The following is a 25,324-nucleotide window of genomic DNA, read 5'->3' on the forward strand; positions in this document are numbered from 1 at the left end:
TGGATGTGTGTTTGTACACAGTGAAGATTTTGGGTCTAATTTCAATTGTGTCCATATGGATTGTATGATTAAAGGCTAAAGGGAATCTGTCTGCCTTTTGTTGCGGGGTTATGAGAATATATGCGAATATATGTGCAGCCATGTGTCCAGGGAGCCCTGGTGGCACAGTGATTAAACATTCGGCTGCTAACCAAAAGGTCAGCAGTTCGAATCCATCGAATCCACCAGCTACTCCTTGAAAACCCTATAGGGCAGTTCTTCTCTGTCCTATAGTGTCGCTATGAGTCAGAACTGACTCGACAGCAATGGGTTGGGTTGGGTTTGGTTTTGGTTTAGTGTGTCCAGGTCAGCAATGTGTTTGTCTTTCAGCCAAACTTGGTCCCCCGCCCAGGGACTAGGGTCAGGGTCACGGTCACTTTCCAGGATGTTCTGGCACTGCCTCCTGGAGGGGTGGGGCCTCCGAGGTCCCGCCCCCTGCATCCTTGGAGAAGCCTCCTTTCTCCTGGCAGAAGCCCCGGGAGGCCTGGCAGGCGTCGCCCACTGGGCCCCGCCCCCCGGGACTCCGGCCCGCTCATTGGCCGTGGCTGCGGTGACGTCGCAGGGTTCTCAGACAGAACCCCGAGCGCCGGGAACGCGAGAGGCATTGTCCGTCACCCTGGGCTTTGTTACGTCGTCGCCTCCTCACCTGGCCGCGGGCGAGTCCTGGCTGCTGCATCCCGAAGCCGGGTGCCAGCCGCTGCCGCCGCCGCCGCCGCCATGGTGTCCCCGGTCACTGTGGTGAGTGAGCGAGCGAGCGAGCGAGCCAGTGTTCGGCGCGGCCGGAGCCCACCGGCCTGAGGATTGGGCTGCGGCAGACCAAGCCGCTGGGGGCTGAGGAGAAGAGGGATCCCTCGGTGGCCGGCGGCCTCCGGCTGGAGTCGGGCGCTGTCACGGCTCCCGGCTCAGCAGACCCGCGGCGCCTCTCCTCCGCTCGCCCCCCGCCCGCCTGCGGGTGGGAGGAAAACAGTGGGCACCTGACTCGGAAGCGTGACTTTGTTGATCTCCGTCTGTCTGGCCGGGGTCGGCGGGGTCGCGGTCCAGGAGAGGGAGGGGGCGGCAGCAGATCGCCAGGTTCTGCTTGGGTGGACTACAGCGGGGGGCTGAGATAAGGTGAGGGGCAGGAGGGTGACAGGGATCTCCTTGGAATCCGTTCCAAATTAGTTTCTTCCTCTTCCCCATCTTATAAACCTGTCGGGGGTGGAGGAGGGGATGCCCCTGGGTCTGTACAGGGTTGAGCGGAGCCACTGCGCTTGATTACGAGCTGGCGAAAGAGGAGACAGTCTCTATTGACACCTCTACCTTTTCAGACTTTCCCAACTCGAACCTTTGTCTCCTCTCCCCGCTTTCCTCTTCCAGTGCTGGGCTCTCTATGCTTGTCAAGGTCTCCCCAGCTACTACCTGGTTCTCCTTCTAGGGAATATGGGCTGAGGGAGGGGGAATGGAGTACACCTTGATGCTTCCAAGGGCTGGCAGGTGGCTTCTGGGGAGATCTGGGGCTGTGCAGTCCTCTCCTCCCTGACCCATGCTTCCGCCCTGGCCAGCCTTGATGGGGAATCTCCATGGGAAGGGACTTGGTCATCTCTTCCTGCTTTCATCCCTGGAAGTGCAAGGGCGGCTTAGTCCTTAGGCGTATCTGCCTATCCCTTCCTATCCCCCCCTCATCACAGTCTGATCAGTTCCCAAGTATCTGGTGGTCTGTGATTCTGAGTGTGTTCCCAGAGCCCTGTGTTGGACAACTCATCCAGCCAGAGGCACAGTTACTTGGGGCAGAGTGTAGGTGTGGAGGGAACTCCAGGTGCTCCGACTCACGCTCAGAGGAAGGAGCTTCAGGGGATCACAGATCTCTAGTCCAGATTCAGAATATCCTGCAGCAGCCCCCTCCCCCAATTTGGAGAGTGTCTACAGTGGCCTTGGGTAGAACCTTTAACTGCCCCCCCCCCAAATCCGGCTGAGCCATTGTCAGCTGCTCTAACTTCCCCCTCTCAGTTCCTCATATCCTCCCAACCTCTCTCCAGAACAGAAGCTGGGAAGAGAACCTCTCCCCTCTTCCTGCCTCTCTTGCCTGTTGTGTCTTGAATTGCTCTGTTCTTTGGCAAATGAGACTGACTGCGTCCTTGCCCCTAATCCCTGAAATCGCTGCTTCCGGGACACTTTTCTTGACCCCAGTTCATGGGTCCATTTCTCTAGCCAGCATCCCTATCTCCTAAATGTGATGACACATTTAGGCTGGGGCAGGGGGCTGGAGGATGAGGAGCAGACTGTCAAGCAGGGGAGAGCCTGTGGGGGTGAAGGTGGTTGGCATTCCTGGCACTCATCTGGTGTTGCCAGGGCCCTAAGCCTGTGCCCTGGCCTCACTGCTGAGGATCATAAGTTGGCCAGCCTTGGCATCTCTGTGGTTTCCCACTGACTCCACTCCATTCCAGATAGCTGGGGGCTGATGCAGGTGGTGGTGGTGGGAGGGAGGGGCTGAAGGGACCCTGGAGAGGGAGAGGGAGAAGCATTGGGCTGCTGGAGGGGTCGTTATCTCAAGGTCTGCTGCTCAGTGAGTGACCATTCCGGTTCAGCCCCAGGGCCAAGAATGGACAGGGCAGTAGGAATAGTGGAGCCTCTCCAATAAATGGAGCCTCAGGGTGGGGATGGGCTTGTCCACACCCTGCTGGCTGGTGGGGCAGGCTAGGCTGGGTTTCTCCATATCAGACCTCCTTGTAGGGTGGACCTGTCTCTGGGTGGATGCTTGGGTTGAGGGTGCTGGCTCTGAGTCTCCATGGGAGCTCCCCAGCCCTGAGTATTTCCCTATGTGTCCTCCAGGTGAAGAGCGAGGGACCCAAGCTGGTGCCCTTCTTCAAAGCCACATGTGTGTATTTTGTGCTCTGGCTGCCCTCATCCAGCCCGTCATGGTTCAACGCCCTCATCAAGTGCCTGCCCATCTTCTGCCTTTGGCTCTTCCTTCTGGCCCATGGCCTAGGATTCCTGCTGGCCCACCCCAGTGCCATGCGCATCTTTGTGGGGCTCGTCTTCTCTGCTCTGGGTGATGCCTTCCTCATCTGGCAGGATCAGGGCTACTTTGTACATGGTCAGTAGCCACAGTAGCTGCCTGGGAGGGGTCCTGGGGCTGGGGGCTGTGGGGGGGAGGTGTCCAAGGATTTGGTGGAGGGAGCTTCTGAGTTAGAAGATGGGGAATCTGAAGATTTCTGAGGTCAGGGACTGGGGGGGGGTCTCTGCAGGGGATGACCTTGCAGATGATCTGGTGATCAGTTCTGGAGTTCTGAGGGTCATGGCAGGGGGAGGTATCTTTACCTGTGCGGGTCTTCTCCTATCTTGTTACTCCCCACAAAGCTGCTAGGTTATCCCAAGCACCCCCCTCCCTACCCCGGTTATTCACCTGACCCTGCCCTCAGCATCCCGTCTTCCTCCCAGGTCTGCTGATGTTTGCTGTGACCCACATGTTCTACGCCTCGGCCTTTGGCATGAGGCCACTGGCCCTGCGGACAGGACTGGTGATGGCAGTGCTGGCAGGCCTGTGCTATGCCCTCCTCTACCCGGGCCTTTCAGGTGCCTTCACCTACCTGGTGGGGGTCTATGTGGCCCTTATCAGCTTCATGGGCTGGCGAGCTATGGCAGGGCTACGACTGGTTGGGGCAGCCTGGCGCTGGACTGAGCTGGCGGCTAGCAGTGGTGCATTGCTCTTTATGGTCTCAGACATGACCATCGCCTTTGACAAGTTCCGCTTCCCTGTGCCCTACTCCCGGGCACTCATCATGTCCACCTACTACGCCGCCCAGATGCTCATCGCCCTGTCTGCTGTTGAGAGCCGGGAGCCAGTGGAAGACTATGAACTGAGGAAGGCCAACTGAAAGGCTGGGGTATGGTCACCCCTCTCTCCTCCTGGGACTGGAATTCAGGACCTGGGAAACTGCAGGACCTGGATCAGGATGGCTGCAGTGCCAGCCTGGGGCAGCGGGTACCACCTGGCAAGTTTGAAGAGGTGAGCAGGAAAAGGATCTCCCTAGCAAAACTAATGGTCCAGGATAATGCTGAGAGCTAAAAAGAGCCAACCTAGTGCCCCTTGCTGGACTGTCAAAGCCCCCTGAGGGTGATGGTGCTGTTTCTTAACTGCCCCCCATCCCTACTAAGGGGGAGGACTCTAACTCCATGTCTTATGCCCAGGAATGGTGATCCCACCCTCTCTGATCTGCGCAGAGTTGAGGGAAAGGGGAGAAATCTGTGCTGAGATGACCCAGGCCCAGGGCTTGAAGCCCTTTTCTCAGGCCCCTAGTTGGGAAGATTGGATGAGGGTGGAATCTCCCTTTCTCTCATCTATCCTTGTTACTTGAACAATCTCAATCTCTAAGGGGTGAGTGGGAAGGTAAAGGGGTGTCTGTTCAGGGTAGGCAGGAGAGGAGACTGCCTTGGCCAGAAAAGTTGGAGTACCAAGGATTCAGGTTGGTCCCACCTCTCTCACAGGCCAGCCTAGAGCTCAGGCCTCACACCGCCATCCTCAGACCCCATCCCTGAGGCTAGGGTAAACCATGCCAAAGGAAGGGACCAGCCTTTGTGTGCATGTGTGTGTGTGTGTGTGTGGATGTGTAGTCTGTGTCCCAGCCTGTCTGTCTTTGTCTGCCGTCTGTCTCTGTCCTGCTGTCTGAGGGGATACTGAGCCTGGCTCAGAGAGCTGCCCCCTCGCGCCTACTCACAGTGCTTTCTTCCCTGCCCCTCCTGCACTGGGGGCAAAGGGAAGGGGCTCCAATGACACTCTAGGGTCACTGAGACCCGAGGCACATTCAATGCAAGGGGAGCAAGGGTGGGGCAACTCCATCCTCTACTACCCATGTGAAAAAAAAATAAAAACCAAGTCCATATCTGCCCTGCTTGTCTGCTTGTATGGCACGTGCCTGTCCTGGAGAGGGGGTGGGGGCATGGTGCCAGGGGCCCTGGCTGTGCTCACTGTCTGAGTCACAGTCCTGGTGAGTGCATTTTGGTGCCAGGCTGGCTCCCTGGCTCTGGTGACACTGTCCTGTTTGGAGTGGGTCTCACTTCCTTGGTAGGGGTGAGGTTGTGGCTCAGGAGGATGAGGGACTTGTAGTATTTGCCACTGTTGCAATTTGTCCTTGATGCACTCTCCTGATGACAGATGCCCAGAACCCTTGGGTGACTCCTAGTTGTCCAGTGTCCTCCAGTGCTGCCTGCATTCCCTCCTCCCTGCCCAAACCTACTGCCTGCTCCAAAATGAGCCAGATTCCCTTCTCTCTCCTTGGATCCTGGGCTCGGTTGAGCAGCTGAGAGAAATGGGATTAGATCGGCTGATTCACACTTCAGATGTGAAGACCCGGCAGAACAATGTGTCATCCCACTCCAGGAGCATTTGCATTTTTAACCGGCAGTGACCTAGCCTAGAAGTGGAAAGGGAAGCCTCGGATGGCAGTGAGTGCCCCATTAGTGGAGGTGTTACACAGTTGTGGGGATATGATATAGGAGATTCAGATCCAGGTGGGTGTTGGATGAATCAGTGATTTTCAAACGAGGGTTATTACAGAGATCCCTAGTTGGTGAAAAGGGAATAAGGAGGGGAGGGGGCTCAAAGACCCCCATCTTTGTTTCAAGTCCACTAGCTTCCTAAGGTGTTTTTTTTTTAAAGGAGGGATCCCGCTGCAAAACGTAAGTTTGAAACCTAGTGAACTGAATGACCAGTCCCTTCAAGCACTGAGACACTCTAATTCTCTAATGGTGGGAACCCTGCACACTGAAGAGGCCAGGTCCTGATCCCTCAAAACCCTGAACTCTGAAGACAGACCTGTTGTGAAGACACGAGAAGGAGCAGGATGGGGAAGAGGATAAAGAGACGTACCCTCAGGGGAGGGGAAGGTGCAGTGTGGCTGATGAGGAGGGGACAGCAAGTCAAGGCCCAGTCAGAGGGGGCTGGTCACTCGCCATGTGGGTGGGCTTGGGTTAGGCTCTCAGCTATCCCGGCCTCGGTATCCCCATCCCACGCCCATGTCCATTCCCTTGGTCCCTGCGGTACCCCACCCTCAGGAAGAGACGGGTGAGCTCAGTGAGTTTATTGACCCATCCCTTCACCAGATGTTTACACTGACAAGCAGCAGAGAGTAAATTGGGCTTCCCATTCTGAGGCCATGCAGAAGGCAGGCCCAGAAGCCCACATCACAGCATTCCCCTGATGCTGGGGCTCACGTAGGTGCTTTGATTTCTTCTGTAGACTCTCAGTAACAGATGCTAGAATTGACTTGTCATCTTTGTCTGAAAGAGCAAAGCAAGTATTTGTTAGTGTTAATGATGCTGGAAGGAGCCCTGGTGGCACACTGGTTAAGTGCTTGGCTGCTAACTGAAAGGCTGGCAGTAGTCTGCTACTGTAAAGATTACAGCCTAGAAAACCCTATGGGGCAGTTCTAATCTGTCACATGGGGTCACTATGAGTCTGAATTGACTCAATGGCACCCAACAACAACAGTGATGCTGGGGGGAGGGGAACCTCTAAACTGCACTTGTAGTTACTATACGGGAATCAGGAGCTGGACTCTGAATCCTCCCCTGGGGATGAGCCCCAGTTCCCCAAGGTCAGCTAAGTGTATGAGGTCAAGAATCGCTGTTTATTCAGAGCTTAACATCTGCCAGGTACCATGCCAGGCACTTCCATACACTATCTCATTTAAGCCTCAAAACAACCCTGTGAAGTAGATGAGAAAACAGGCTCAGAGAGGTGACTTGCCCAAGGTCACACAGCTGATCAGTGGTAGAGCCAAGGAGGCCCTTGATGCAAGGGCCTTCATGCTGCCTTCCTGGCCTAGTTCTGTTATACAATTTGGCAGCCACTCTGGTGGCATCACCATCTCGGTGCCAGACACTTAGCTGAGCACTTGAGAGACAGAGCAATAGGATATGGTCCTTATCCCAAGGAAAGGCATCTATAACAGGATGAACCAAGGTCTGTAACCATGGAGACCGCAGCTAATGGAGTGCCATGTGAGTTCAGGGACGGGTGCAGACAGTGTATGGGGGTGTGCACATGGTGCTAGGCTGAAGGGTGGCAGAGGATGAAGTTGGGGGGGGAACCTTGTTGGTTGGGATTTTATCATGAGGATCATGGAAAAATTAGGAGACAATTTAAGCAAGGGGGAGCAAGCTTTGCATTTAGGAAGTTCACTCTGCTAGCTGTGAAGACAATAGCTTGTGTGCAAAGTAACGAAATATTTTTCCCTAGGTGTGCACAGGTGAGCAATGCAGAGTGAGTGCCTCCACCTAAACTCCCTTCAGTTCTCCCATATGTGTACCTCCCATCTGCCCTTATTCTTTAAATCTTGGTTGCACATCAGAACCTCTTACAAAATGTGAACATAGGGATACTTGCCTTATCACCACTATCTTTTTTAAAGGCAAGTCTAGGAGCCTTGGTGGCGCAATGGTTAAATGCTCAGCTGCTAACCAAAAGGTTGGTGGTTGGAACCCACCCTGTGCTCTGGGGGAGGGAGGGGGGACCTAGCAATCAGCTCCCAAAAGGATTATAGCCTAGAAAACTCTGTGGGGCAGTTCTCTAGGAGTCAGAATAACTCCAAGACACTTAACAAGTGACTAGGCCCACCAGGGTTTCCATAGTCAAACCACAGCCTATCAAGTGATCACAAAATCCCATGCCACAGGGGCTAGGCAGGTAACAAGTGACATTGAGAGGATGGGACAAGAGATTGCAGCAAGAACTGAGGTTCAATTAGAGAATGTTTGCACCACATGGGAGCAGCCGGGTTAAATAAAAAGCGGCTGCCAGTCAAAAGAAAAGAGTTTGTCACCGGCCCACGCTATCACCATTTTGCTTCCCAGGCCCCGACCCTGCGCGGCTTCCTCACCATAGACCGTGAACGTGCACGTGCTGCGGTCCTTGCCCCGCTCGTTCTCCACCAGTACGCTGTAGTCTCCACTGTCCTTGAGAGTGCAGGTGGGGATGATTAGAGTGCAGACGCCGCTCGTGGAGTTGTACCAGAACTTGGAGTTGGCCGTGATGTTGACGTCGCCCTTGTAGAGGGTCACCGTGGGCCGCGGGTTCCCAAGGAAGGCGCAGGTCATGGTGCAGTCCTGGCCGCGCAGCACCTTGTGCGGCTTGAGCGGGGTCAGGAAGCGCGGCGCGTGTCTTAAGTCCTTCTCGTATGGCTTCAGTTTACTGCTCAGGTCTTCGACTGCGCGGGGGAAGCGCCGTGAGCGCTCCCTGTGACAACGCGCCAGGGGCGTCCCGCGGCACTCCCTTCCCCCACTCCCGCCGTCTGGGAAGGTGGCTGGGAGACTCTAGCTCACACGCAACTTCACTGACCCAGGTCAGATTCCCATGCACCATCAACTCTAGGGACTCCAACGCTCTCCTCGTCCCTAGAGCCTTCCCGCTACACCAGGGTTCCGTGACCTAATCTAGGTTCGCGGAGTTTTACGCTTTCCAAGACTGGCGTCTTTGACGTCTTTCCAGCCTCCACCTTCCCTTACCTGGGTATTCGCAGCTGTTTACGTTGCCTTTAACCCCTTACCAAGCTTCTCCGACGTCATCCCAGCCTCCAGGGTCTTCTTTCTCCCATTAAGTCCCTCCCGAGTTTCCCTGACACTATCTCCACCCTCAACTCCTCCCTCCAGGGTTTCCTGGCCATCATTCCGTCCCTAGAGCCCTTGCGTTGACTCATAGCGACCCTCCCTCCCTAATCCTCACACCGCATTAGCCTCCCCTCCCTCTAGTGTTCAGACGGTGTCTCCACCCACCATGTCGCTTCTGCCCCCAAAGTCATCTCCCCACCTTTACCTTAGTCCCACACCTCAAAGAGTACCCCAAGGTTTTTCCACCCCTAACCTTCCCCGAAGAAGCCCTGGTGGCACAATGGTTAAGAGCTAGGCTGCTAACCAAAAGGTGGGCGGTTGGAACCCACCAGCCTCCAAGGCAGAAAAGACTGGCTATCTGCTCTTGTAAAATTATAGCCTAGGAAACCCTAAGGGACAGTTCTACTCTGTCCTGTAGGGTCACAATAAGTAGGAATCCACTCCACGGAACACAACCACCACAGGCTTCCCAATGCCTTCTCTCCCAGCTTCCTTGCCATTAACCCTCCCACCTCAATGGTTCTTTGATTTTATCTCACCTCTTGGGTCCCCCTGCTCTTCTCTTATGTCATCCCCACCATCAGGGCTCCCAGACATAACCTGTAACCCGAACCTCCCAGTGCCCAACTCACTTTTGTCCTTGTTGACGAGCCAGGTATCCTTGGAGTCAAGAGGGTCGCTGTCACCGATTTCGTCCCGGGCCACCACTTGGAAGTAGTACTTCCTGCCTGGGAGTAGCCCAGTCACTGTGTACTTGTTGCTGAAGACACGCTCTGCAGCAGTGAACCAGGTGGCGGTGCTGGCGTCCCGCTTCATGATGACATAGTGGGCCTAACTATCCTCTTGGATGTCAGGGCTGTGGTTCCAGGTCAGAGTCACCGTGTTGGGGACCTCCTCAAACAGCTGCAGGTTTGTCAGCGGATGGGGGAAATCTGGACCAGTCGGAAGGTCTGTCAGCCACCCTGGGGAGCCTGCCATAGTGTGCCCTCACCTGAGCTGCTTGCCAAGCCTGATGGGGGATGGGATGGACTGAATCTCTTCTTTGAGACTCAGGAAGCTGGTATCTTGGAGTCAGAACTATTTCTGAAGTGCAGCTCTGCCCTGTGACCTTAGGTAGGTTTTTCATCTTTCCTGAGACCCATTACTTCATTGGCAAAATGGGGCTAACAGTATTCATAGGAATATTGGGTAAAGTGCCTGGCATGGAGTAACTGTTCACTAAAAGTTCATCCCTCCCTTCCTTGGGGGTTTAGGGCTTTATTTTTAAGCTTCTAGCCCGTTCTTGTCTAAGAGACCACCCCACATTTTTTATAGATATATCTCCACCTGTCCCTAACTCATTCTTTGCCAACCATACTTTGTATATACCCTGAAGCTCATAGATATGACTGCAGGAACTGAGGTAAGGGTTTGGTCCTAGTTCAATGCCTTCAGGGCTTCAGGAGTTTGAGAAAAAGCTGGGCAACCAACGATCCTCTCTACCATGACAATGGCTGATAAAGTCTTGCTTGGTGGTGCCAAAGAAGCCTTCATTACCTTTCTTTTTATTGTTGTAAAATATATATAACACATTTGTCAATTTAACATTTTTCATGTATACAATTTAGCAACATAAATTACATTAATCATGTTGTGCTACCATCACCAATATTTGTTGCCACATTTTCTGTTACCATAACCAGAAATTCAAATGTTTCCTAAACAATGACTCCCTCTTCCCTCCTCCCTCCTGCTCCTGGTAACCACTAATAAACTTTGGTATCTATACATTGGCCTAAGACATGACTTTCCAGTGGTAGGAACTCAGGCAGCAGTGGAGAGCTATATTTTGGAGAGTGTGCACGCATGCCACCCCACGGCCTCTGCCCACTGTCAGTACCTGCCATACGCACATGAATGTCATAATATGCCTCTCCAAACTCATTCTGGAGCAAGATACGATATACCCCCGAGTCAGAGCGCTTGGTGCTGTTGATGAGGAACTGGGAGTGGTTTTTGCCCTTGGTGATGGATTCCCGGCCCTTGGTGGGGATGCCGTCTTTCTGCCAGATCACACTGGGTGGTGGTGAACTCTGGGTGGTGACAGGAAATGGGCACCATGGGTCACCCAGATGGTATCTGGGGTCAGGCCCTCCCCACTGGTTGAAGAGTCTCCTGCCAGGCTTCAGTGCCAAGGCCTAGTGAGGGGCAGGGTCAGAGATAGAGGCTATGATGGTTACAACAGACAGGGAGGGACCATCTTGGCTATGTGAAGGCCAAGGTAAGGGAGCGACTCACGGAGAAGGCTGCATGAATGCAGAGAGCTGTCCCAGCTCGAACCACCATGTGACTCTTCAGCTGGGCACTTAGGTCAAACTTCGGGGCAGCTGAGATGGAAGATGGAAAGGACAGCCTCAGCTTAAGCCTCTCACCTCCAAAGCCTTTCCCAACCTCTCCTCCTTCATGCCCCTGCTACAGGCCATACAGACACCTAGCACCGCCCTGCAACGCTGTGAAGCATTTATTTGTTTTCTCCTCTGATTCCTTCTACTAGTATGTAAGTCCCTTGAGGGAAGGTCCTGTGTCTTATTTGTTTCAATATTCCTAACACCTAATGGCACATGATGGGTATTATTTGGCACACAGTAAGTATTTTTGTTTTGGGTGGGGGGAGCCCCTAGGTTCACCCCTAGCTCTGTCCAGGCAGGATAAGGATGGATGACTACTGATCACAGCACCATTCGATTCTTCCCTGTGATATGAGGCCCTAGGGAGGGAGGTTTGGAGCCAGGATATTGGGGCTTGAACCCCCAGCCCTGTCCCCATCCTCACCTGGTGGTAGCATGGCATGGACCCCCTCATCCAACTCCACAGGCTTCCCAACCCCAGCCTCGTTCACAGCCCGGTTTGGGAAGAAGTATTTCTGCCTCTCGGTGAGGACTCCCACTGTGTAGCAGGTGCCTGAAATGGGGATCTTTGTGCACTTGGACCACTCCTTGGTGTATTCAGCCCGCATCTCAAGGATGTAACCAGAGGGTGGGTCTCCCTCTACAGGCTCCTGCCAGGCTAGGGAGATGCTGGAGTTGGAGGAATCAGACATGCACAGGCCCTGCACCAGACCTGGAGGTTCTAGGGTGTCACAGATAGTCCCCAAACTCACCCCCTCTCAACCCCATGCCCACTTCCCACCCATAAACTCTAACTTCACCACTTCTAACTCCAGCTCCCAGTCAGTATTCTCAATACCCTGCACACTCATCAACCCCTAAAATTCAATTTTCTCACCAATTCAACATTTCTCACTTGAATTTGAAACCAAAAAAACCCAAACCCATTGCCAATGAGTCAGTTCCGACTCATAGGGACCCTACAGGACAGAGTAGAACTGCCCCATAGGGTTTCCAAGGCTGTAAATCTTTACAGAGGCAGACTGCTACATCTTTCTCCTGTGGAGTGGAAGGTGGGTTCGAACTGCCGACCTTTGGTTAGCAGCTGAGCGCTTAACCACTGTACCACCAGGGTGCCTCATTTGAATTTAATACCGTCCAAATTCAACATACCATATACACTTAACCCCTCAATAATAAAAACTCCAGCCTTTAATCCATCCATCTCTCACCACCTCCATTCACATAGAACACCTCCACCTTCACCTTCACCTCCTAAACTCAAAACCCTCCCAATCTTCTACCCGACATCCCCAACTAATCCTCAAACATGCCTCTAATGTCTCGCCTAAGCAGAAATACTCAAAGTTGATCAAAACTCTTTCCACCACACCTCCTAGCTGTCCCCAGCTCTCAATATCTATTTGCTGACTTTGTCTTGTGTGTGAATCCTGTTCCTCTATCAGGCTGACACTATCCAGAGAGTGGAGACTATTGATCCCTCCTATCAGACTTTCCCAGGGAAGAAAATCTTCTCTCTACCTTGAATTGGCTAATTCCACCATGTGTGTGGCCTGACAGCCCCATACTCACTGATGGGGTCCTTGGCCACCACCAAGGTGGATGCCATACTGAGCTGCCCGGGGCCTGCCTTATTCACAGCTATAACTCAGAATTCATATTCTGTGTCCTCCAGGAGCCCATCTACAGTGCACTTGGTGCCTGAAATGAGAAGACAAGGGGTCATGAGGCCAGGGGGGTCAATGAGGTGGGAGAAGCCATGGAAGAGAAGGTCATGGGATGCTATTAAAACCCCCAAAGTGGTGTGTGTGTGTGTGGAGGGGGGAGTATATTCAGAGCACCAGAGGTATGTGGGCCCATCCAACAAAGCCTCTATCCATCCCTGTTGGGCTTCTGTGCTTAGGAACTCACCCTGGATGGGGTCTTCGTTGACCGGCACCCACAGGTTACTGCCTTTCTTTCTCCGCTCCACAATATAGCCAAGCACTGGGGCTCCCTCATCCTGGGTGGGGGCATTCCATGTGATAGTCATAGCCTCTTTGGTCACATCGGACACTTGAGGCTGGGAGGCAAGACCAGGGGGCTCTGTGGAGGGCAGAGGTTAGGAGGCGGAACATGTAGATAGCTGCCCACTCCATACTGAACTCTGCCATACTGACATCATTTAGGAAGTAAAAACAAAAAACAACAACAACTAGTGTCTGTGCCCTACCCCTAGATATTCTAATTGGCCTGGTGGAGCCCAGGCATCAGCATTTTTTAAAAATCCCAAGTGATTCTAACGTGCAGCCAAGATTGAGAATCACTGACTTAAAACCTTCGCAACCTATGTCACCCTCAATGCCACAGTTCTTAGTGTACTGAGATGTGGAGATTGGTTGGGAGGAGTGTTGAAAGCCATTTATTAGCAACCGTAATTAAAATGGAGAAGTCTGTCAAGGGTTTCTTTTGGAAAAAAATTAGAGTGGTTTTAAGGTTTTCTCTAAGGTAAATCACTCTCACTTGGATTCTAGGATGATTTCTGAAATGGAGAAATAGTGGAGACAGTGCCTTGGAATTATGCACAGTTCTGGATATACTCATGGGAGTATGTTGTGATCTGGCTGGAAAAGTTGAGAATTCCTGCCCTAAAAGGTGCTCTGCCTTTACTGTGGAACTGGTCTGTCTTATGGGATGGCTAGAGAGATGATCCTGGGGAATTCCCCATAGACTAGTGTTTCTCACTGACTGAAGGACCCATCCCAACCCCTAGGTCACCCACTGAGCACCGGGCTATCTCACTGACCAATGGGATTTCCTGCAAACACTTCATTGGTCTCCAGTGGGTCGCTCACACCTTCCGAATTAACTGCCAGGATACGGAACTGGTATGCCTTTCCCTCTTCCACCTTGTTGGTGAAGTTGGTGACTTTGCCATCCACCTCGCCTATCTTAATCCAGGACTTCTTGCTGGCTGCCCTCCGTTCCACTAAGAATTGTGTCACAGGCCGTCCACCGTTGTCCTTCAGGGCTTTCCACTTCACGTGCACGCAATTCCCTGAGAGCTCCAGGAACTCCACCCAGCCCTGTGGAGGCTTGGGACGGTCTGGGGACAGACGACAGCTTCAGCATGGAGCAAAGGACCAGAAGGGCCTCCTCCCACTCACTGGAGAGCCAGCCAGACTGGGGCATAGCTGGATTATGAGCTTTCTGGATCCCTTACCCTTCCTCGTGTCCATCACTCCTCCTAAGACTTGCCCAAAGAGTTTGATCCTTGCCGCCCTGAACCTCCTGCCTGCCTAGGAATGGTGGACTGGAGACCTGAGAGGCCCCTGCCTTGGCTGATCTCCCTTGTCCCTTCCAGACCTAGTCTCCCCAGAACTCCAGTACTTTCTGGTATCTCAGTCTACCTTAAGTTATAATTGCATGTCTACCAGTTTTCATCCCTTTTTGGTTGAAGGACTGCTGAGAACACAGAGGCAGTGCTCAGCCGTGCCGTTGAGTTGAAACCCAAACCTTCACACCTCACAGCCTGATGAAGATGCAAGCGCAGGAGATGGTGACTGCGTGCGAGTGTTGAATGTTGAGTATGAGTTCACTAAGGCCAGTTCCTCATCTTCATAGTCACACTGATCCCAAATCCCATTCCTACCCTCATTTCATCTTTATCTCTAACCTCATTTCATCTCCAACATTATCTCAGCTTCAACCCACCCCATTTCATTTCTAACCCCACTACTCCCTTCAACCAACCTCTCCTCCATCTCTAAATCCCCGCTCTTTCACCTCATTTCTACCTTACCTACAACCATGTCCTCATCTCCAAGTCAATAACAACACTAAGTAACATATTTGAAAACTTATTATGTGCTGTGCACTCTGCTGTGTGTTTTATATTCACTTTAAGTAAGTACTAAAAACAAACAAAAAACCCCCCAAACCATCCCCCTGTTGGAGATGAGAAACTGAAGCCTAGACTGAGGTTAAGTGACTTGCGCAAGGCCGCCTAGTTAGAATGTTAGGAAGTGGGATTCTGCTTGCAAAGCCAGCTCTTCAGTCTCATTTTCAACCCAAACTCCAACTCTATCCCCAGTCTCCTTCCCAAGCCTGCCCCCCACCCTAAGAGCTGGGCAGCAGGTGCTCTCTGACCAGCTCAGCCTGGACCCAGCCCTCACCCAGCACACTGAGGGGCAGGGTTGCTGTTGCTGAGCCATAGTAATTCTTGAGCTTGAGCAGGACGAGTCCACTGTCCTCGCGCACACAGTTTGAGATGGTGAGCAGCGCCTGGTCTTCCCGGCGCTCCATGGACACGTGCTCTTCCTCTGTCACCTCCACGCCGTCCTTATACCACGTCACTTTGGGTAGCGGCTTTGCCCGGAAGGGCACCTTGATGTTTGCCGTGTGGCCCACCTTCACGGTCACTGGGTGCGCAGCCAGTGCCTCCAGCATAGACAGGTCAGTGGTAGCGGGATCTGCGGGGCGGGGCGGCAGGGAAGGCTTGTCCAGCGGAAGGAGGAGGAGCTGAGGGGATGGGGAAATAGCCCAGGCCCAGGCTTGATGGGGAGGAGCCATGAGTATGGAGGCGGGACCAGCAGTGGTAAAGCTTTGTCTACAGTGGGCGGTGACCATACCTGCGATGAACGCTGATGCTTCGCCTTCTGCGCCCTTGGCCCGGGACGTGTACTTGCTCTCGTGGTCGGGGCCCATATTGAGGAAGATGAGCTTGTGCACCGCCCCCTGCTTCACGATTTGCACGGCAGGCAAATCTGTGATCTGGGGATGAGGGACGGACAGGAACAAGATTGTGGGCCAGGTTTACCCCTTCGTCCTTTGCCCCCTTCCCTGGCCCTTGCCTCCGACCTCCTCGCCATCCTTCAGCCACAGGCCTTCCACCTTCTCGTCGTTCAGCACAACGCACAGCTCGGTGGGGCTCCCAGTTGCTGCGTGCACGTCCGACATCCCGCTCTTCACGTGGCCAGACGCTCTGGGGAAAGACAGGGGCCAGGGCTGAGTCAGGGTGTTAGGGTGGAAGAGACTCATCGGAAAAGGAGCTGGAGGCGATGGTCGTGGAAATGGTAGGGGCGTCGCGTTGATCACAATAATTTATGATGAGGAGGTAGTTTGGAAATTGTCACTGGGAGATTCGGGGATGGTCAGTAGGTGGCAGAGGAATGTGAGGGTGGGGGACTGGAGCAAGTAGGTGGTGACCAAGGGAAAGGTCAGTGGCGGATTGGGGAAAAATTAGTGGCGTTGGGAAATGGCAGCCAGGAACACTGGGAGATAGTTGATGGGGGATTGATCAGTGGAGGATGGTCAGTGGGGACTTAGGATGCTCACTTGAAGAAGGGGAGTAAATGGTGAGGATGCAGGTGGTTAGTGGAGATGGGATGTTTAGTGGTGATTATGCTGGTCTGTGGGATGTCCAGGGTCATTGGAAACTGAGGGTGGTCAGGGTCAGTGGGAGAGTCAGGGTTAGGGACTACAGGATGGTCAGGGTCAAGGTGTGTGGGATGACTAGGGTGCTGGGGGATGGTCAGGGTCTGGAAGTGAAGGATGGTTGAAATCAGGGGATATGGGATAATTAGAGTTGGGAGATGGGGGTGATCAGGGCCTAGGAAGTAGGAATGTTTGGGGCTTGGGAGGTCAGAGATGGTCAGAATTTGGGAGATGGGGGCGGTCAGAGTGGGGAGGTAGAGGATGGTCATGGTCTGGGGGTGTATTAGCTTCAGTAGAGGGGGCTAATCAGTGTCCACGGTAGGGAAGGCCAGGGTAAGGAGTAGGGTGTATACCCTCCACGGTGAACATGGCAGTACTGTAATATGCAGTGGGGTCCCCATCCTGCATGGCCACCACTGTGTACTCGCCACTGTCGCTGAGCTGTGCATCCTCAATGACCAGCTCTGCTCGCTTGCCCTCATGGCTCATGCTGTACTTGGTGCCATAATGCAGCAGCTGCCCATCCTTCTTCCAGCACAGTGTCAGATCCTTGGTTGTCAGCTCACTCAAGGCATGCATGACTCCTCTCTTTCACACGCACTTTCTTGAGGGTGCTCACAAACTTGATGGGGATGCCTGAGGACAGACAGATGCTTGGGCCTGCTCCCAAACCCCTACACCCTTTTCCTGCAGCTCCATGCTGCCCTAGAAAACAAAGGGACTTCCGAGGTTGAATGTGCATGTGTGCAACATGTGACCCATGGAATTACCTGGCAGGTAGAATCCCAGCTCCCTTACTTGCTAGTTGACTGCATGCAACACATTCACCCCTCCAAGTCTCAGTTTCCTCATATGTAAAATTGGTTAAAACTTTTACGTCTTCACAGGGCTGCACTCTGTATTGATAATGTCCGTCTTGAAGGTCAGATGGGGACTCCCTAAAAAAATATGTCCATGTCCTAATACATGGAACCTGTGAGTGCTACCTTATTTGGAAAAGGGTCTTTGCAGATATAATTAAATTAGAGATCTTGAGATGAGGAAATCATCTTGGATTATCTGGATGGGCCCTAAATGTAATGACAAATGTCCTTATAAGAGTGGAACAGAGGGAGATTACACAGACAGACGTGGAGGAGGCAATGTGACCACGGAAATGCAGACTGCAGTGATGAGGCCACAGACACCAGAAGCTGGAAGAGGCAAAGAATGAATTCTCCTCTAGAGTCTCCAGGGGGAGTGCAGCTCTGCTGGATTTCAGACTTCCAGCTTCCAGAACTGTGAGAGAATAAAGTTTTCTTGTTTTAAGCCACCCAGTTTGTGGTAATTTGTTATGGCAGACACAGGAAACTAACACGGCCCCTTGGAGCTCCAGCCATACTTGTATTGTCTCTCTGGTGTCTGTGCCTTTGCACATGCTGTTCCCTCTGCTGGGAATGTCCTCTCCTCTTCCCTTTTCTCTGAAAGCCAAACTCATTTTTGTGCTTCTTACTAAAGCTTAGACATCACTTCACTTCTGACCTCCCCAAGTGATGCCCCTTCTATGGGCTCCTGCGGCCTCTGTGTCTCCCTCCAAGACAGCAAGGATGATTCCTTGTGACATTGATCCCAGGTGCAGGTCACACGTGAGACATGCTCATTGGTGTGCCCACTATCACGTGCAACCCCCCACTTTAGCTATATTAGAATGTGAGTAGTCAAGAGTGACACAGATGTGCTCTAGTATATACTATTAGAGCCATAAAGGCCAATAATTTCTTGGTCCATGATCTCCTAGCTGATAAGACCCTGATGTGTCTTGACTCCTTGCTTGGAAACTGCTGTTTTAATTCCATTTCTGCATCTGCCTCCCCCCACTAGACTTGAAGTTAATAGAGGGGAGGACCATGTCTATCTGTCCAGCACCCACCTCAGGGCATTGTAAGGAGAAGATAGGTGGATGGATGGATAGATGGATAGATAATTTCACACACAAGGGTTACTACGGTATGAAGCCCACCCTTTAGGCTTTGGCCCAACTACTCACGGTCAATGGTGAGCTGGGCCTTCTGTACCAGGTTCCCTGCCTCAGCAGAGAACTTGCCCTTGTCGCTAAGTCTGGTGTCCTTGATCTTAAATGTGTGAGTCTGACCATCCTTGGACACAGTGATTTCATATTTTTCATCCCTCTTTAATTCCTTTCCATTGAACTTCCACACAAAGTTGGGCACTTTTTTGGAGAGGCGGATCTCAAATACAGCTGTCTGGTGCTCTGTCACCTTCGGCGGCTTCATCTCTCCCAAGAACTTCAGCGGCTCATCTGTAGGAGAGGATAGGAGGGCAAGTCGCTGGGCTGTAGAATGGTCCCTCCTGAGGGGTGGGATGGTGAAGGGGGAATGGAGACTCAGGTGTCATTGGCCTTCTGAAGCCCACAGTTGGAGGAAGTACTCTTCCTTTCAGTCCATTTGTGACCCCTTTTTCCCTGGAGCCTCTTCCCATGATGTTCACGTGGCCTCCTCCCCAGTAATGTTAACCACAACACTTACGCAGTTTTAGATATGTGCCAGGAACTATTCTAGCCAATTTGTACATATTCACTCATTTAATTCTCACAGCTACCTTAGAGGTAGATTCTACTATTATTCCCCATTCTACAGATGAGGAAACTGAGGCAAAGAGAAGTTAAGTCACTTGCCCCAAATCACACAACTCATATGTGGCAGAAGCTGGGATTCGAACTCAAGCAGTCTGGCTCCAGAGTCTGTGCCCTTAACCACTCTTTTATACCACCCTATGGCACTTATTATCTTAAAGTCCTCTCTGTTACATACCTATGTTTCCCTTTCCATTACCTCCCATCCTCACGCAGTCCTTTCCTGCATAGCCTCACAATTCTCTCTCCCATATCCTCATGGACCCCATTCCTGGCCATCTGTTTCCCTCAACCCTGACCATGTCTTCCTTCTCTACCCCCATGATGCCCACACTCATACCCAGCACCGTGAGCTCTGCACTCATCCGCTTGTCGCCCACGGACAGGGTGTAGGTGCCTGAGGTGTTCATATTCACATTGGTAATGACCAGCATGTACTTTGTACCCATCTGCTTCACATTGTACTTGCCCAGGGAGTACTGGATCTTCAGTGGCTCTGTACCCTGCCTCATGGAACAGGTAGGAAAGCTGATAAAGGGGTTTAGGAGGAGACGTCCAGAGTTCCCCATTTCCCAAAAGGCAGTCTGAGCTGGAGGATGCCTTGTCTACCTCCTAAGCTCCTCAGACACACTGAGAGGCCCCTAAAATATCTCTAGTCTCATCATCTGTCTCACTGGGGTCTCAGGTCCTTGCATCTCCCCAAGGTCCAAATGATGTGCATGAGTTTATTAGATGTTTCTCTTAAAGGCACAGACCTTCAGTGACCTTGAGGTCTATCTAATCCAGCCTTTTCATGTTACAGATGAAAAGTCTGAGCCTTAGAGAGGGGAAGTGACTGTCTCAAATTACACAGTACCCTGGTGGAAAACCAAGAATAGCGCTCAACCCTCAACCTCCTTCAATCATATCAGGAGGCATCCTCTTGACAGAATGGAAGCAAGGCCACGGTTGATGCATAATAAGAGGGTCTGAGATGGGAGGGGTGCAGAGAAGAAATGATATTGCCAGGGTAAGACCGGGGTAGGTACCCCCTCACCTTGAGCCACATCTTCTTGACATTGGGGTCCTTCAGCTCCATGATACAGTCAAAAGTCACTGTAGTGTCCATCTTGGTCTCTATGTCTTCCAGGGGCTTTAGAATCTGGATGGTCTGAGAGATGGTGATAATACAACAGTAGGTGTCAGGGGCACCTGGAGCCTGCCCAGGTTTTGTCCTCAATCCTTGGAGGAGCCTCCAAGGATCTGGGGAGAAATGGCTAGGATGATTAGCTAGCAGCCCCCTGCTGACCTACTGGAAGATTTAGGGGGAGGAGGAGATGATGGGGGATGAGAAAGAAACCATCATTCATGGAACAGTCACCATGCACTTGTTCCCTGCTGGGCACTGACCTCCACCTCCACTTTCTTCATCTCTTTGAGCTTCCTGAGCAGCCCCCGGAAATCAATAAAACCATACTCCATGCAGACTTTTCTCAAAGTCTTTCTTGGGCACCTTGGACAAAATCTCCAGCATCTGTTTCTCACCTGTCACTTTCTTCTGCTGCTTCTTAGGAGCAGGGGTGCCCCTGGGAGGAGGAAGAGACTAAGCTTGGACTCAGAGCATCTCCTTCAAGACAGGAATCTTGAAGAGCCTCTCCCAACCTTGAGATGGCCCTCCTCACTCCATGGATTCTTGGACCCTAGGCCATTAACTTGGGGTCCCGTTGAGAGGCCTTCAAGAGGCTCCAGACTGGAGGGTGGGGGACAGCACCCTGGGGGAAGGACCTCCCAGCCTCACCTCTTCTTCAACATATTTTTGAAATCCATTTTATCTTGACCTGAGAATGGAGAGAGGGACAGGATCAGACAGGGGAACCTGGTCCCTAAGGGGGGGGGGCGGGGCAGAAGGAGGGGGCTGGCTCACCCTCTGTCATCAGCAAGGACACGATATAGATGGCATCTGCGTGGTCGTTGCTTGCAATGCACTTGTAGCTATCAGAGTCATCGGAGGTCAGTGGCTCCAGCTAGATCAGAGTCAGGACATTAATGGGGGAGAGGGGAGGGAACTACACGGGGCTTTCTGTGAGAGGAGGAAAGGGCCTTTTTTTTTTTGGAGGGAGAACTGAGTGTTGAGTGCATGTGTGGAGAAGGACGGAGTAGCCTCTGTGATTTGGAAGTACCAGGCAGCAGTCAGTGTGAGTACGTATCTGTTCGTAGACTGATTCCACAGCAATAAAACTGTTTTCCCATCTGACTCTCCTCCATGGCTGCGAGCTCCTGGAAGCCAGGGGCCTTGTCTGAATTATAACTCTATCTGCAGTTCCTGGCACTGGATTGAGTATTCCTTCATTTAACATATATCTACTTCTCTGTAGCAGGCACTGATGGGGCTGGGCCCCTGAGGAGTTAGTGGTGAATAAGGCCTTCGCGGTGCCTGTCTGCATGGTGTTTACAGCCTGGTGGGCTCTTAGAAGCCAAGGCTTTCAGAACAACCTTTGCTGAATGAAGGAGGTCTGTGAGGAGTGGCCAGTAGGGGGCCTTGGGGCAGCTTGGTGTGTGCTGTGTGGCCAGCAATGGGATCTTTGGGGAGGTGAAGGAACCAAGTGCTACGTGGGGAAAGCGCAGGTTCTTTGCTTTTCACAGCAAGAAGCCAGGGAAAGACTAGTTGGGACAGGAGCAATTATAGGCCTCGGCCTCTCGCTGACCCACTCCTCCCTCTCCCTCAAAAGGCCTGGAGCCAGAGGTTGCAGCCCGGCAGGCCCAAGTCTCAGGAGGTGGCCGAGAAGCTGGTTAGACCTAGGGAGGATCGGCTGTTGGCGAGATTCTTCTCGGAGGCTGAGATGAGGAGCCCAGGATCCCTGACCCTCATACCTTCTCTACGATCAGTTCCTCCGACCCTCCTAGTCCCGCCCCATCTCAGTCTCGCTCCGCTCACTATGATCCAGACCCTTTCTAGCCTTTGGACTCACCTTTCCTTCAGGCTTCCTCACTTTCTAGCCTTCCCCACCGCCTATTTTAGGCCCCGTCCCTTCTCTCCTAGACTGGCTCTCCATTTGGTCCCGCGCCCGCCTCGTTCTGGGTTGGCCCTAACACGGCCTTGCCCCGCCCCCTAATTTGGTCCCCGCTTCCAGGCAATGCCCGGAAGATCGCGATTCCGCCTCTCTCGTTTCTTGCCCCTCCTGTAGGGCAATGGTCGTCTTTGTTCCCACCTCTCCGTTCTTGGGTCGCCGTTATGGCTCTTGTTCGTGAGAGGCCGGGCAGCCCACCGGAGGTCCCTGCCTCCGGCCTCACGGTAACCGAACCTCTGGCTCGGCCTCCGCACCTTCAGCACGAGCTCCTTGTTAATGCTGTCGTAGAAAATCTTGGCGGACTCCTTGATGGGGATGCCGCCCTCCCTCTTCCCGGAGATGCTGGGTTTGGGGTTTCCCTTCACCTGGGCTCGGAACTCGGCTTTGTCCCCTGCGGTGGGCACAGGACGCAGCCTCGTCTTCTAGGCCCCCCCTCCCACCGCCGCCCAGGCTGGACCCTCTGCTTGCTCCCTTCCTCCTCCCAGGGTTCTGGGCCCAGCTACCCGGCCTGGCTCTGCCAGTGTCCGTGAATGGGGGAGGGCGCCTGGGACAGGGGAAGAAAGCGGAGCACCCTGCAGCTGGGGAGACACGGGGAGCGGCGCACCCTCGGGTGCGGTGATCGGGTGAGGCTTCCCCGTGGACTCAGGGATGCTCTCGCCCGCGGGGATGTTGGAGCTCCGGGTCACCAAGCTGAAGAACTCCACGGTGCTTGAGGACTTCCTCGACACGACTTCCTCTGTGGGGGCCGGACAGGAGGTCAGAACGGGCTGCAGGCGGGGGGTCAGCCCGGAATTGGAGGGCTCACCTTTTCAGGAGGGGACGGTGGAGCATGGGAACAAACAACGTTAAGGCCAAAGCGGATAGGACCGGCTTTGTTCAAGAACTTCGAGCCCTTGGATCATTGTGTTGTGGCAAATTTTAACCACTAGAGAGCGCCAACTCCTTTTTCCCCTACCTTTCAAGGTCAATCGTGTTTATTGGGCCATGACTGAGTTGTTTATTTATTTTTGTTTTTGTTTTTTTCTCTTTTCTTTTCAGGGGACTAATGTTTTGGGATTTTCTTGGTGTCTTGGGCTTCTGTCCTCGAAGTCCTGATCCCTTAGTAGTACCAGCAGCATTAAGACCAGCTCGGGCCTGCTACTGCTGTGGAGGCCTGGTAGCTCAGCTGAGCTCTGCTCTAAGCCTTCTCTTTGTGATTCTGTGGGTTTAGCACTCATTGCCACTGGAATGGGTGATCCTTGGGTGGGGGGATAGGACATACTCCCATTCCAGTGGGGCTGTCTGTGGGAATCCCCGTATTGGAAGAGCACATTCAATGTAATTGTATATTTGGAAAAGAAAACGCTTTTTTTTTTCCCCCAGCACAAACTGCAGAAAATCTTGGCTGGTAGGTTATCAGTTAATAATAATTACCATGGTTTATTGAAGGAGCCCTAGTGGCACAATGATTAAGTGATTCAAACCCACCCAGCACCTCCTCAGGAGAAAAGACCTGGTGATCTGCTCCTGTAAAGATTATAGCCTGAAAAACCCTATGGGACAGTTCTACTGTCATATGGGGTCACTACGAGTCAGAATCGACTCGACGGCACCCAACAACAACAACATGGTTTACTGAGCACTTTCCTTGTGTTGAACTGTGATAAGCATATTTTTATTTTATTTACTCCTCACAGTATCCCAGTGAAGTAGGTAACTGTTTTATCCCCACTAATTTGGGGCACTGAGATGAGAAAAGGCGTTAAGAAGGCCTCATGGCCTGCTTTTGAATAGTTACCAGAGGTCTTAAGCAGGCAGTGTGCAGGCTACATTCGACCTGCAGATGTCTTTTACTTGACCACCACAAAATTAAAACAAAAATCAGCCCTACATCTAAGACTTGGGAGGTTTCACATAAAAATCCAGATTTCTAGAATTTCAGCATTGGGCTTGTTTGTATTCTCACGTGGCAACAGTCAGTGGGAGGTGAGTAGTGGCCGCCCCCTTTAGATGGGATATGTCCTCTCCAGTCCACTCCAGTCTGCTGCCCGCACTTATGTTTCCTGCGTGCGCCCTGTTGGCCAGTGGTTTTCAACTCTGCGTATACGTTAGAATCCCCTGGAGAGCTTTAAAAAGATACCTGATTTAATGGTCTAGGGTGAGACTCAGGTATTACTTTTTTTTTCTTTCCCACATCCCTAACCTCTTCCCCTGCCCTCCACACTAAGATGATTCTAATGTGCAGCCAGGGTTGAGAATCACTTGAATTTGCAATCTCTGGTCTAGACCATTGGCCTTGAGTCCTGGCTGTTCCACTTGTTCTGCCTCATGGACCAGAAGGGGTTGGTATACAGAGATTATTTATCTGGCCTTGACCTTGTGCACAGAGGACTCTGAAGGACTCTGTTCCTCAGGGATTTGAGGGAGGGGCAATGACTGTCAACAGGTATCCAATATCCTGACCCCCGGCCATGTTTTAATCTCTTTCCACTAGAGACAGGACTAAAACAGTCTGTTCTTCTTGGAGCCCATTTCTTGGCATTCCCTTGGATCTGTCCTCCCCCAATCTGGTCCCCAAGGGCTGAGAGCCTGGGAGCTTAGGTCACTTGTTTACGCGCTCATCCTCTCTCTACTGGCAGCTTGGAGTCTCCTATTAAGTGGAGCAAGGTCAGCATTACTCAAATGTAGGTAGATAAGGTGGCTACCTCCCTAACTTACCCCATGCCTGACCATCTACCATCAGAGATAATAGCCCGCTGGCCTCCAGCTCTAAAACTCTTAAGCAATTAAGAGTTTGTCAGTCACTCCCACGCCTCCATGTGACTGATTCTTCCTAAACCATTTTCCTGGAGATCTGGTCTTTGGGTGAACATCCGACTGGCTGAAGCTTTATCAAACACGGATAGAAGCACAGGTTGGGAGGGGGTTGTTGGTATCTCAGGCTTCTGAAAGGCCTATAGTTTCCAAGACTGAGGCCACCCAGTGGGTGGATGTGGAGGAAGAAATGCTGTCCCTTACCGGCTCCCCCTACCCACTCCACTTGCCTCCCATGATCTTGGTTGTCTAGGAGAAGGTCTGCACGTGGGTGGTGGAGCTGGAACTCAACTCCATGCACATGTGCTCCTGCAGCATCTGCTTGTGGTGAATGGTCGTCATGCTGACAGCAGGCGCAGGCACTCACCTGTGAGGACCAGGAAGAGGTTGAGGCCAGGAAGAACAAGGGAGGGAGGAGGAGGAGATTC

The 25,324-nt window shown here is 52.5% G+C and overlaps 2 protein-coding genes across 3 annotated transcripts; one reads left to right on the forward strand and one right to left on the reverse strand.

The window, feature by feature from the left end:
* The first annotated feature begins 756 nt into the window (after nucleotides 1–756).
* Nucleotides 757–4,567, forward strand: TMEM86A (transmembrane protein 86A). 2 transcript variants are annotated; one of them, XM_004369706.2, is made up of 3 exons: nucleotides 757–777; nucleotides 2,848–3,112; nucleotides 3,457–4,567. In XM_004369706.2, the coding sequence occupies exons 1-3, from the start codon at nucleotides 757–759 to the stop codon at nucleotides 3,891–3,893; spliced, it is 723 nt and encodes a 240-aa protein (XP_004369763.1). In that variant the 3' UTR covers nucleotides 3,894–4,567. The 2 variants fall into 2 exon arrangements, with proteins under 2 accessions (XP_004369763.1, XP_023592459.1); XM_023736691.1 differs by lacking the exon at nucleotides 757–777 and having other exon boundaries at nucleotides 2,770–3,112.
* Nucleotides 3,938–25,238, reverse strand: IGSF22 (immunoglobulin superfamily member 22). Its single transcript, XM_004369831.1, is given in 26 exon segments — nucleotides 3,938–4,007; nucleotides 6,198–6,294; nucleotides 7,896–8,222; nucleotides 9,255–9,554; nucleotides 10,502–10,694; nucleotides 10,900–10,988; nucleotides 11,434–11,730; nucleotides 12,582–12,710; nucleotides 12,921–13,094; nucleotides 13,795–14,094; nucleotides 15,164–15,460; nucleotides 15,620–15,761; nucleotides 15,849–15,958; nucleotides 15,961–15,972; nucleotides 16,778–16,989; nucleotides 16,991–17,060; nucleotides 18,451–18,723; nucleotides 19,397–19,559; nucleotides 20,093–20,206; nucleotides 20,446–20,526; nucleotides 20,528–20,621; nucleotides 20,834–20,873; nucleotides 20,960–21,059; nucleotides 22,358–22,494; nucleotides 22,708–22,839; nucleotides 25,127–25,238. Coding segments are annotated over 26 exon segments (4,065 nt in total).
* Between the last annotated feature and the right edge of the window lie 86 nt (nucleotides 25,239–25,324).

This window comes from Trichechus manatus, unplaced genomic scaffold, assembly GCF_000243295.1.
Source record: "Trichechus manatus latirostris isolate Lorelei unplaced genomic scaffold, TriManLat1.0 scaffold00006, whole genome shotgun sequence".
In the NCBI taxonomy this organism is placed as follows: Eukaryota; Metazoa; Chordata; class Mammalia; order Sirenia; family Trichechidae; genus Trichechus; species Trichechus manatus.